General features: G+C 33.1%; 1 protein-coding gene across 1 annotated transcript; it reads right to left on the reverse strand.

The window, feature by feature from the left end:
- Positions 1-259: 259 nt before the first annotated feature.
- On the reverse strand, positions 260-11,356 carry LOC134683503 (uncharacterized). Its single transcript, XM_063542814.1, has 6 exons — positions 11,295-11,356; positions 10,725-10,804; positions 9,557-9,620; positions 9,137-9,237; positions 688-757; positions 260-409 (listed from the first exon to the last, which is right to left on the reverse strand). The coding sequence occupies exons 2-6, from the start codon at positions 10,786-10,788 to the stop codon at positions 301-303; spliced, it is 408 nt and encodes a 135-aa protein (XP_063398884.1). The 5' UTR covers positions 10,789-10,804; positions 11,295-11,356; the 3' UTR covers positions 260-300.
- Positions 11,357-14,229: the final 2,873 nt, after the last annotated feature.

Below are 14,229 nucleotides of genomic sequence, written 5' to 3' on the forward strand. Positions count from 1 at the left end.
ATAGAAAACAACTCATATGCTTGACTTGGTACAGTTGACGCTGCTTATTCTCTTCAACTGTTTTATTCTTATTAACTACAATGGTTTGAATTCCAATGACTGAGTTTCCTTTAGAGAACATTATACTTTTGAATGCAGAGTAGACTATTCTGCCTGTTATAACTATACTTTAAATGAAGAAAGACCTCACCAAAAGTAGATTTGTAGAATTAAGAACGTAACACACAAATTTCACAATGTAAGGCACATTAATGGGAAACATTTTGATTATATTTTAAAGTGAAGCAAAGATGATTACGATTAAGAATATTTACCACAACCTTGCTGGGCCTTGATTGCAAGTTCAACGGTGGCAATTTTATCCAAAGTGCAGTCCTGTTCAGCACATTCCAGGTATGCATTTGCTGCACTGCTTTTAAAAGAGTAACGAGGTATAATATAAAAGTGCCATGTTAATATTTGAACAAACAGTTTATGACATTTTAAATTTTGAAATATATACATCTAGTTTTGAAGTTAAAATAATTTACAACTAAATCTGCCTTTGGTTACCTTTTTTATTGTTTATCCTTTATTCTTCTTTTTTATTTTATCGCATGTAATATAAAGATAAAAAGGACTGTTATTTGTAGAGTGATGCTGCAGTATGCAATTAAAAAAAACAATATAGATACAACAAAATCTGACCTGCAATATTTCTCCCTGTCAAGTCCTACCTCACCCGCAAATGTTGTGGTGCAGGCATCACATGTACCTGCTTTGTAGTAAATGTAAATGATTAGTAGAACATTTAATTTTGATTTTCAATTACTTAAAAAATTGGAAAAATCTATAAAATACTGAAATCCGCGGAAATGCAATACGGAAAATTTCTTATTGAATGGAAAACTCAAAGGTTCAACACATTAATCGAACAACTGTACTATTCCTGACTTGGAACAGGCATTTTTTATAGTCGAAAATGGTGGATTTATCATGGTTTTAAAGCTAGCAGATCCTCCGAATTTGCCATACGATAAACGAAACTGAATACAGGCAAAATTTGTTTTGATGTTTTGAGAATTCATGTGTAAAAGAAAAAGAAAAGTAATAAAAAAAAACTGAACTTTACAAAAATTCAAAACAGAAAATCATTTCCCGAATGGCAAAATCAAACACTGAAACACATCTCACGACTGAATCACAACTATTTTATTCCTGCATTGGTAACGGAATTTTCTTAAGTAGAGTTTGGGGATGTTAAAACCTGGTTTTATGGCTAGCTAAATCTCTTGATTTGGAATAAGATAAATGACTTTGCAATACAGGTATCATTTGTTTTTTTATTTTTATGTATTTTCAAATATTTTATATTTTCTTTAACTAAAAGGGTTGCTAATTAAATGCAGTCGTTTCATTTATTAAACTAGGTTCAATTTATGTTTATATTTATGAAACCTGTTTTAACAGTCGTCAAAAATAGTACTTTAAAGTTAACATAAGCTAGCAATGTGTACGGGACTCATTTATCATCAACTTATAGTCCAAATTTCTTTTAATATTGCCAATATTTAATGTAAATGCATTAGTCTGTAATTTTATAGACTGTATTAATAGAAAAAAAAGATTTTATTTTAATTTAGTGGATTCGCAATATGATAAACGACAGGACAGTACAGACACAACTTGTTTTGAGTTTTAAAAATGTTCCACATTTTCCGATTTAAACCAGGATCTTATTTAACTCAATTGAGTTCTTGTTTATGTTGATTGACACCGGTTGTTACTTTTGTATACTTTTTTAGACCTCCGCGTCTTTATGTCCAAGAAAAGTAAAATTACAAAAATACCAAACTCCGAGTAACATTCAAAATGGAAAGTCTCTTGAAGTTATCAAATGGCATAATAGTTCAAACTTATCAAAGGACTGGAAAACAACCCATATGCTTGACTTGGTACAGTTGACGCTGCTTATTCACTTCAACTGTTTTATTCTTACTTACTGCAATAGTCTGAATTTCAATGGGAGTTAGATATCTTAAGATTGGAGTAGTCTTTTTTGCATGTTATAATTATACTTTAAAGGAAGAAACCTCTCGTAAAAGTAAATTGTTATGGATTTAATACGTAAAACACAAATTTCACAATATGAGCACATTAATGGGAAACGTTTTTATTATATTTAAAAGTGAGGCAAAGGATGATAACGATTATGATATTTACAACAGCCTTGCTTGGCCGCTTTGGCAAGTGTTAATGATTAGGTTTTTTTCTAATTTGATAGAAAATGTTTTTTTGATTTTCATTTACTTGACAAAAGGAAACATCTAAAAAATACTGAATTTCGAGCTCAATGAAATTCAAAACGAAAAATTCCTCAGTGAATAGTAAACTCAAAGGTTCAACACAATAATCGAATGAACAACCGTACTTTTTCTGACTAAGAACAGGCTTTTGTTTATAGTAGAAAATGGTGGATTTATCATGGCCGAACAATAAACGAAACTGCAATACAGTGATTTTTTTTTGAGAATTCATGTGTAAAAAAGTAAAGTAACAAAAATACTTTAAAATATTGAAGTATAATGCTAAATTAGTTCAAAGAAATACCAGGTATTTTGTATCTGGCGAGTCTGGTTGTTAACGTGCCAAAGTTATTGTGTTTTAACGAACAGGCACAAATTGCAATCACGGCTCACACATGGAATTTTATTATATTTTCGAAATAACTGAAAAAAATTTATAGTTGATTACCAATACATTTTAAGTTGACGGGTAATCGTTTCAGACACAGCTCTCTAACAACAGAAATAAACCAGTAGTCTGCTCATGTTTCCTTTTGATTTACAATATTCATTAATACCAAAACAGAAAAGACTAATGAAATGGCAAAATCAAAAGTTCATACATTTCAAACGAATAGACAACTGTTATATTATTTCTGACTTGGATGAGGCATTCGCTTGATTAACAATTAGTAGGTTTTTGGTTTATAGCTAGCCAAACCTCTTAATTCACCATAAGATAAAAGACGCGGCAATATAAAATAAAATTGTTCTCATATTTTGAGAATTTCCCAGATTTTCAAATTTTTCCTTAGACTAAAATCGGGTGCCTATGTATTGTAGGGTCTTATAAAAATCAGTTGAAATAATGCTGATGTTTATTGAAAACGAATGCTGCGTACACTTTTCTTGACCTTCGTGCGTTTTTGTCCGAAAAAAGTTAATGAACATAACTATCAACCTAAGGGTAATGTTTAAAACTGAAAGTCCCCTTTCAAATGGCAAGGTGAAACGCTCAAACAAATCATCAGAATGGAAAACAACTATCAAATTCCGACTTGGTATAGTTGACTTGTTTAGTTAACTTCAATTGTTTAGTTTTTAATTCTTACCTATTGCAATTGTTTGAATGCCAATGACAGTTAGATTGCCTAAGACTAAGACTGTAACATGAAAGTCTCTATAATATACTTGAAATGTGCATTATAACTACAATGTTATGCTTTAGAAAGTAAAGCACAAGTTTCGTATTCACAAGACACATCAATCAGAAGAACATTTACAGTATCATTTCAATGTTTAACAAAGGACGACTACGAATGAGTATACTAACCAGAGTCTTGGTGAACCTCATTTCAATGTTTAACAAAGGACGACTACGATTGAGTATACTAACCAGAGTCTTGGTGAACCTCATTTCAATGTTTAACAAAGGACGACTACGAATGAGTATACTAACCAGAGTCTTGGTGAACCTCATTTCAGGGTTTAACAAAGGACGACTACGAATGAGTATACTAACCAGAGTCTTGGTGAACCTCATTTCAGGGTTTAACAAAGGACGACTACGAATGAGTATACTAACCAGAGTCTTGGTGAACCTCATTTCAATGTGTAACAAAGGACGATTACGATTGAGTATACTAACCAGAGTCTTGGTGAACCTCATTTCAGGGTTTAACAAAGGACGACTACGATTGAGTATACTAACCAGAGTCTTGGTGAACCTCATTTCAGGATTTAACAAAGGACGACTACGATTGAGTATACTAACCAGAGTCTTGGTGAACCTCATTTCAGGGTTTAACAAAGGACGACTACGAATGAGTATACTAACCAGAGTCTTGGTGAACCTCATTTCAGGGTTTAACAAAGGACGACTACGAATGAGTATACTAACCAGAGTCTTGGTGAACCTCATTTCAGGGTTTAACAAAGGACGACTACGAATGAGTATACTAACCAGAGTCTTGGTGAACCTCATTTCAGGGTTTAACAAAGGACGATTACGATTGAGTATACTAACCAGAGTCTTGGTGAACCTCATTTCAATGTTTAACAAAGGACGACTACGAATGAGTATACTAACCAGAGTCTTGGTGAACCTCATTTCAATGTTTAACAAAGGACGATTACGATTGAGTATACTAACCAGAGTCTTGGTGAACCTCATTTCAGGGTTTAACAAAGGACGACTACGAATGAGTATACTAACCAGAGTCTTGGTGAACCTCATTTCAGGATTTAACAAAGGACGACTACGAATGAGTATACTAACCAGAGTCTTGGTGAACCTCATTTCAGGGTTTAACAAAGGACGACTACGAATGAGTATACTAACCAGAGTCTTGGTGAACCTCATTTCAGGGTTTAACAAAGGACGATTACGATTGAGTATACTAACCAGAGTCTTGGTGAACCTCATTTCAGGGTTTAACAAAGGACGACTACGAATGAGTATACTCAGCAGAGTCTTGGTGAACCTCATTTCAGGGTTTAACAAAGGACGATTACGATTGAGTATACTAACCAGAGTCTTGGTGAACCTCATTTCAGGGTTTAACAAAGGACGACTACGAATGAGTATACTAACCAGAGTCTTGGTGAACCTCATTTCAGGGTTTAACAAAGGACGATTACGATTGAGTATACTAACCAGAGTCTTGGTGAACCTCATTTCAGGATTTAACAAAGGACGATTACGATTGAGTATACTAACCAGAGTCTTGGTGAACCTCATTTCAGGGTTTAACAAAGGACGACTACGAATGAGTATACTAACCAGAGTCTTGGTGAACCTCATTTCAGGGTTTAACAAAGGACGATTACGATTGAGTATACTAACCAGAGTCTTGGTGAACCTCATTTCAATGTTTAACAAAGGACGACTACGAATGAGTATACTAACCAGAGTCTTGGTGAACCTCATTTCAGGATTTAACAAAGGACGACTACGAATGAGTATACTAACCAGAGTCTTGGTGAACCACATTTCAGGGTTTAACAAAAGACGATTACGAATGAGTATACTAACCAGAGTCTTGGTGAACCTCATTTCAATGTGTAACAAAGGACGATTACGATTGAGTATACTAACCAGAGTCTTGGTGAACCTCATTTCAGGGTTTAACAAAGGACGATTACGATTGAGTATACTAACCAGAGTCTTGGTGAACCTCATTTCAATGTTTAACAAAGGACGACTACGAATGAGTATACTAACCAGAGTCTTGGTGAACCTCATTTCAGGATTTAACAAAGGACGATTACGATTGAGTATACTAACCAGAGTCTTGGTGAACCTCATTTCAATGTTTAACAAAGGACGATTACGATTGAGTATACTAACCAGAGTCTTGGTGAACCTCATTTCAGGGTTTAACAAAGGACGATTACGATTGAGTATACTAACCAGAGTCTTGGTGAACCTCATTTCAGGATTTAACAAAGGACGATTACGATTGAGTATACTAACCAGAGTCTTGGTGAACCTCATTTCAGGGTTTAACAAAGGACGACTACGAATGAGTATATTAACCAGAGTCTTGGTGAACCTCATTTCAGGGTTTAACAAAGGACGATTACGATTGAGTATACTAACCAGAGTCTTGGTGAACCTCATTTCAATGTTTAACAAAGGACGACTACGAATGAGTATACTAACCAGAGTCTTGGTGAACCTCATTTCAGGGTTTAACAAAGGACGATTACGATTGAGTATACTAACCAGAGTCTTGGTGAACCTCATTTCAATGTTTAACAAAGGACGACTACGAATGAGTATACTAACCAGAGTCTTGGTGAACCTCATTTCAATGTTTAACAAAGGACGATTACGATTGAGTATACTAACCAGAGTCTTGGTGAACCTCATTTCAGGATTTAACAAAGGACGATTACGATTGAGTATACTAACCAGAGTCTTGGTGAACCTCATTTCAGGGTTTAACAAAGGACGATTACGATTGAGTATACTAACCAGAGTCTTGGTGAACCTCATTTCAGGATTTAACAAAGGACGACTACGAATGAGTATACTAACCAGAGTCTTGGTGAACCTCATTTCAGGGTTTAGCAAAGGACGATTACGATTGAGTATACTAACCAGAGTCTTGGTGAACCTCATTTCAGGATTTAACAAAGGACGACTACGAATGAGTATACTAACCAGAGTCTTGGTGAACCTCATTTCAGGGTTTAACAAAGGACGATTACGAATGAGTATACTAACCAGAGTCTTGGTGAACCTCATTTCAGGATTTAACAAAGGACGACTACGAATGAGTATACTAACCAGAGTCTTGGTGAACCTCATTTCAATGTGTAACAAAGGACGACTACGAATGAGTATACTAACCAGAGTCTTGGTGAACCTCATTTCAGGATTTAACAAAGGACGACTACGAATGAGTATACTAACCAGAGTCTTGGTGAACCACATTTCAGGGTTTAACAAAGGACGATTACGAATGAGTATACTAACCAGAGTCTTGGTGAACCTCATTTCAATGTGTAACAAAGGACGATTACGATTGAGTATACTAACCAGAGTCTTGGTGAACCTCATTTCAGGGTTTAACAAAGGACGATTACGATTGAGTATACTAACCAGAGTCTTGGTGAACCTCATTTCAATGTTTAACAAAGGACGACTACGAATGAGTATACTAACCAGAGTCTTGGTGAACCTCATTTCAATGTTTAACAAAGGACGATTACGATTGAGTATACTAACCAGAGTCTTGGTGAACCTCATTTCAGGATTTAACAAAGGACGATTACGATTGAGTATACTAACCAGAGTCTTGGTGAACCTCATTTCAGGGTTTAACAAAGGACGATTACGATTGAGTATACTAACCAGAGTCTTGGTGAACCTCATTTCAGGATTTAACAAAGGACGACTACGAATGAGTATACTAACCACAGTCTTGGTGAACCTCATGTCAGTGTTTAACAAAGGACGACTACGAATGAGTATACTAACCAGAGTCTTGGTGAACCTCATTTCAGGGTTTAACAAAGGACGATTACGATTGAGTATACTAACCAGAGTCTTGGTGAACCTCATTTCAGGGTTTAACAAAGGACGATTACGATTGAGTATACTAACCAGAGTCTTGGTGAACCTCATTTCAATGTTTAACACAAAGGACGACTACGAATGAGTATACTAACCAGAGTCTTGGTGAACCTCATTTCAGGGTTTAACAAAGGACGACTACGAATGAGTATACTAACCAGAGTCTTGGTGAACCTCATTTCAGGATTTAACAAAGGACGACTACGAATAAGTATACTAACCAGAGTCTTGGTGAACCTCATTTCAGGGTTTAACAAAGGACGATTACGATTGAGTATACTAACCAGAGTCTTGGTGAACCTCATTTCAGGGTTTAACAAAGGACGATTACGATTAAGTATACTAACCAGAGTCTTGGTGAACCTCATTTCAGGGTTTAACAAAGGACGATTACGATTGAGTATACTAACCAGAGTCTTGGTGAACCTCATTTCAGGATTTAACAAAGGACGACTACGAATGAGTATACTAACCAGAGTCTTGGTGAACCTCATTTCAGGATTTAACAAAGGACGATTACGATTGAGTATACTAACCAGAGTCTTGGTGAACCTCATTTCAGGGTTTAACAAAGGACGATTACGATTGAGTATATTAACCAGAGTCTTGGTGAACCTCATTTCAGGGTTTAACAAAGGACGATTACGATTGAGTATACTAACCAGAGTCTTGGTGAACCTCATTTCAGGGTTTAACAAAGGACGATTACGATTGAGTATACTAACCAGAGTCTTGGTGAACCTCATTTCAGGATTTAACAAAGGACGACTACGATTGAGTATACTAACCAGAGTCTTGGTGAACCTCATTTCAGGGTTTAACAAAGGACGACTACGATTGAGTATACTAACCAGAGTCTTGGTGAACCTCATTTCAGGGTTTAACAAAGGACGACTACGATTGAGTATACTAACCAGAGTCTTGGTGAACCTCATTTCAGAATTTAACAAAGGACGACTACGAATGAGTATACTAACCAGAGTCTTGGTGAACCTCATTTCAGGGTTTAACAAAGGACAACTACGATTGAGTATACTAACCAGAGTCTTGGTGAACCTCATTTCAGGGTTTAACAAAGGACGACTACGAATGAGTATACTAACCACAGTCTTGGTGAACCTCATTTCAGGGTTTAACAAAGGACGACTACGAATGAGTATACTAACCAGAGTCTTGGTGAACCTCATTTCAGGGTTTAACAAAGGACGACTACGATTGAGTATACTAACCAGAGTCTTGGTGAACCTCATTTCAGGGTTTAACAAAGGACGATTACGATTGAGTATACTAACCAGAGTCTTGGTGAACCTCATTTCAGGATTTAACAAAGGACGACTACGATTGAGTATACTAACCAGAGTCTTGGTGAACCTCATTTCAGGGTTTAACAAAGGACGACTACGAATGAGTATACTAACCACAGTCTTGGTGAACCTCATTTCAGGGTTTAACAAAGGACGATTACGCAAAGGACAATTACGATTAGGTATGATTTCTATCAAATTTATAGTATCTTTTAAATAGATGGTAAAGGATAATTACGATTTAGTATACATACCACAGGTAAATTTCTAGCTCAATGGTTTTTAACCTGTGTGTAATTGTTCAATCGATCGATGAAATTTGAACAATGTAAACGCAAGTTTCGCATTCGAGAGTATTCAAATGAATAACTAAGGATAACTACAATTGAGTATACTGACCAAAGTCTTGCTGAACCTCATTACAATGTAAAACAAAGGACGATTACGATTAGGTATACTTTCTGCAAAATTTATAATAAACATACCACAGGTGGCTGTCAAAGACGCTTCGGCAATTGCTTCGACGGCACTGCTAGAACCACTCGTAGTGCAATCTTTAGCACATTCCACAAATGTTTTTGCTGCACTATTAAAAAAAAAAAAATAAAAAAAATGAAATAGCCGAAGAACGACATTATTATTAATATTATGACAATATTTTTTTTTAAAATACTCTGAAATGCAAAAAAAAAAAGCCAAATGTGAATAATATACCTCTAGTATTTAATTTTTAATCTAAATCTTCCTTAATTAGTTACTTTCGTTTATTGCATTTTCATCTTTTTAGGCTATATTCCTATATTTCATTTCACATAATGTTATATGTAGACGAAGAAACTGATATCAATAGAGCCAGGATTAATCGTGCAATTAAAAATAAAGAACAATATACAAAAAACTCTGACCTGCATTGACCTCCCGCGCCCGCATAATCAGAGATGCAGGCATAACAAGTCTTCGTTTCAGCACCTGAATAGATTATTAGCAAACATGATTTTTAAGTTAATTTCAAAGTTACCTTCGAATAATGTAAGTCTTAAGAAGGGTTTCGAAAAAGGACCCTATACCTACATTGTATAAGATAAAAAGTTTCTTTTGTTATGATTTTCTGAAACAAGTGCTGTTGACCTATAATTGCTTATACATTTTGAATGTATCTATATATGTATTTGAACTATTGGCATTCATACCACATCTACTGTATATTTTTAAAACTATGCACAAAAAAACAGGATAATATGTTCGCACGGAACAAAATATGAATAGTTTTATCCTTAAAAAACCCAGTTTACCTTCTAAAGAAAAGAACCTCATCGGATTTCAAACTTAAGACTTAAACTTTCTCGGAAGATATATTCCTAACAGAATACCTGTGCTGCTTTTGAAATTTAAGCTCAATAATTTTTAACCTCTTTGTGTAATTGTTCAATCGATCGATGAAACTTGAACATTGTAAACACGTATTGCCTAAATGTTGCATATCGCAGTCATCACACAATTAATACAAATGTTACATGAATTGTTTGCTTTGTATCTTTATTAATCAATTACTATAAAAATCAACTAGATTAAGTCTATCCTTAAATAATTTGAAGTACCAAGAAGCTAGTAGAAGGCAATTATAACAGACACGTCAAGTATTAATTTTAATCTATCACGAATTGAACATTGTTCCATATTTGAAAGCTTGCATAAGTTATGAAAATAAGGTAGAAAATACAAAGAATATATTCCTCTCCGCATCCTTCTCCTTTTAATGCATCATTACTCGTAACGTCTTAGCATAACCGATCTTTGAATGAATTCACCTGTGTGAAACATGATAAAGGTTCTACTTATTTTTTAGTATAACCTGTCAAAAGGATTTATAAATGGACAACCGAAAGACATTTACAAAGTACATATACGTCTTAACCAAAACCGGCCCAACCCTGTAGAATGGTGAAGTTTGAATGGAAACAAAGTTTGTCTAAGAATAGACAATATTTTACAGACAGAAAAAAAAAGTTTTATTGTCAACATATAAAATATCTAATGAGACAAAACACATTTTTAAAGAAAGAAATATCTTACCTTGCATGATGATACTGATATACACAAGACAAATACTGAGACCAATGACAGACAGGGTGTACATTCTCGGGGTTTTACATCTGTACAATGGAACAAAAAGTGCAAAATAAAATATAAAAAATGAGCAAAAAAAAAAAAAAAAAAAAAATACTACACACAATTCTTTCAAATATAATAACAACACTCATAATCAAGTTGAAAGATCAATACAACTCGAACTGTTGACAATATAACAACTCATTAATAAGTCTAACCCAGAAAATGAAGCACATAAAAACTTTTGAAGAAAGAAATACGGTACTCTAAAAGAAGCGAAAAGATAAAAATTAAAAACGCTATATTCTTAACCGAAAGCTTATATTAATATTAACAGACATTATCATGTTTATAACTTACTTTTTAACAATCAATAAGTAAAACTAAAGTAAAAAAACGACTATGATTATATACTAGCATCCATTATTTGTGTTTGTTAATTGAGATTGTACAATGAAACAAATTAAACATATTGATTTAGAAAGAAAACAAAGTAAATAGCCTCATTATTTCGATTATTTAATAAAACATTACCTGTTTGGTAAAATTAAATATTGATGTTGTCGATTACTTTTTAGCCTTCTGTATCCACAAGTCTCAAATAGTTTTTATTATCCGATATTGTTATGATTGGTCATTTGTAAATTTGACAAATAACTTGCTCCACCCACTTTATACTTCTGTCCAATTAATTGTCAAGGGGTGTTCCAAACTTAGTTTACAATGAAACAATACAAAAATATTTCATTTATTAATCTATATAAATTATATAATACAATACGAAAGAGAGAAAGATATCAAGGGGAACTAATAATCTAAAAATGCAACATATTAAAGAAAATATGAATGGCAAATCACAAAACGCCATCGATTTTCTTGCTTGAGGTGGCTATTGTTTAGTATTCAGGAGTATATTTTTCTTTGCGACTGTTTTTTTTTTCAAGTTGCAATATCAAGAAATTGTTGAAATGTTTTATTTAATGTAAAAAACATTTAAATTTACACGATGGACCGAAAGAAAGAAATAGTTGTATAACGAAAAAATGTTATAAGGCTGAACCAAAGCAGACAATAACCGAACAATAATTTAACTTTAAAAGGGTGCATATTCACAAAGCTGTGAGCTAATAGACTCATTACGTGGTTTTGTTCATTCATCACACAGTCTCTGTTATTTCAAGCACCTGTTAACCTGTTCGTTTTATTGCCAATTACCGATAGGCATTGAACTTATTAGTTTGGTATTATTTTGTAATATTTGAAACAAATTCCTTAATTTTGAAATTGAAGATTAGTTAAACAATGGTCCAAAAATTCAAAACACCTGTCAAAACTGATGACTGCGAAACATACTCAAAATGAAATAACATTAATGTCCTCTATTAATTTTAATCATTAACATCAAATACTTTTACAAAATCCCATTTAACGAATAACTTTGCGTACTAATACTATAGTTAATTTTCACATGGACCATTTACAAATTTTCAAAAATTCCTTAATTAAAAGTTGTATTTTTATAAGAAATAGAAAATTTATTCCATTTAAATGAAATGTTTACCAGATACATATATTTATGCTTTGCACACTAACCATTAGTGCGTTTACTGAAGTTAAAACTGGCGATATTAATATTAAGTTAAATATGATCAAAACTTTTCAATTTAAAATTGAACTTTGTAAAGTTGGAAATTCGAAATCTTCCAATTTTAGAAATCTCGTATGAAGTATAAATAAACTATTGTCTCGTAATACGGATTGTTCGGAAATTTACATAGCTACGAAATGTAACTTGATTAAGATTTAAAGCAAAAAGATAGAACTGATGAGTTTTATTTTATACACGGAAGTAAAAAGTAAAAATCACACAAAGGAAGCGAGGAACCCTTGCATTAACGATACAACATTAAATAAAGAAGCTTTACACATTCGCAAATATTGATCAGTTCGAGAGATTTTTAATAGTCTAACTCATTCAGAGCATATCTAAAAAAATGCTGACAAACAAATTGTGTTGTCCCTTTTGTAAAATACTTGACTGACAAATCCAGTGTCCTGTTTTTTGTAGATTTAATGATCAAAATCTCTTATTTTTACTCAAAATAGTAATGTTTCGTGTTGATATTTTATCAGTTTCCTTATTGTCATCCTTGTCATCTTTAGACTGAAGATGCAAGTCCGGTTTTCCTGTAATCGAAAAATGTATGATAAAATTAAACATTTTGTCTTAAAAAGCAATGTCCTTATAATGTATGCAATATGTGTTAAATACAATATAGTTAGAATTATCGTAATACAATATGCTGATCGACCAATTTTGTGATGGGATCCTTTTGCTTTATGTTCAGTTTTCTATTTCCTTTCGTATGTACTATCATATATCTGCTTGTCTTTTTCTATTTAAAGCCTTGGTGTTGTCAGAACTAAGAATGACATCTACTAATAGATATCTACAAGTATAGTTTTTGATGAACTAAAATAGTAAGATACGTGTTGTAGTCTCATGCGATGAACTTAAAATGAGTATATAAGTTTGTGATCTCAATGAAAAGAAACGTAATTATTAAATCAAAATGTGTTCTTTGTTCCAGCTGTATGATAAGTTCATGTACAGAATGCATAACGTTTAAGTACAGAAGAAACTTTTTTTTTTAAAGATATAGAAAAAAAGTATCCTCGATTTTTGAACGTACCTTACTACTTTGAAATGTATGTCATTTTCTGAACAATAATTCTGAACTTGTTTACTGGCAAAAAGTTTTCAGTTTTATAAATTAAATAAGTTTTATGTATATAAGGTCATATAGGAGTTTGCACAAGAAAAGTTATCACTGTTTAATTATAATTTTGTTTGATTATATATAATGTATGCAAACACAAAAGCCTTCTATGTCATACCAACAATGCATTTTATGTTCATTTGCTGATTTGTACTCTGCAGAAAGTAAGATAAAAATCGTGTTGCTTTATCACTGATTGTCACAAAACTGTTTTACTTGATATTTTGGATCTTTGGGACTAAATGAGAAATAGTCGCATTAAGCTTGGAATGCATCCAGTTCATGTTATTGAATCTGTATATCTTCCCTTGGCAATAGTATGTTGTAATAAACATCCTGGAAAATAGTTTTAATCTTATCATGATGAGAAAGTCTGGTACAAGTATTTGTAAATCCATTATTCTGTCCTTTCGTAGAATGATACTGAAACAAAGATACTATTCGCTTATAATTTCATTATTTTTATTTTTCCAAACCTGAATGTATAAATCAACATAAATATCACTAGAGAACAAAATATATTGGTCAGGAAAATATCCTTGAAATTGTAACAGAGTAGGCGTGTTTGAATAAAAGAAATAACAAAATTGGGTTTATATTTAAGACTCAAATATATGATGGGTTGAAGATCTATCGTTGCATATTCCAAATCTATAGTAAATGTAGCATCGTACAATTATCTATCTATA

The sequence above is a fragment of the Mytilus trossulus genome, chromosome 9, assembly GCF_036588685.1.
Source record: "Mytilus trossulus isolate FHL-02 chromosome 9, PNRI_Mtr1.1.1.hap1, whole genome shotgun sequence".
In the NCBI taxonomy this organism is placed as follows: Eukaryota; Metazoa; Mollusca; class Bivalvia; order Mytilida; family Mytilidae; genus Mytilus; species Mytilus trossulus.

Excerpts from the sequence above, each read along its gene's own strand:
- LOC134683503 (XM_063542814.1), bottom strand. The coding sequence starts at position 10,788 with ATGTACACCCTGTCTGTCATTGGTCTCAGTATTTGTCTTGTGTATATC. Across the intron at positions 9,621-10,724 it reads TATCAGTATCATCATGCAAG|GTGCTGAAACGAAGACTTGT; the intron begins GTAAGATATTTC and ends TAATCTATTCAG. Across the intron at positions 758-9,136 it reads GTCTTTGACAGCCACCTGTG|CAGGTACATGTGATGCCTGC; the intron begins GTATGTTTATTA and ends TTTACTACAAAG.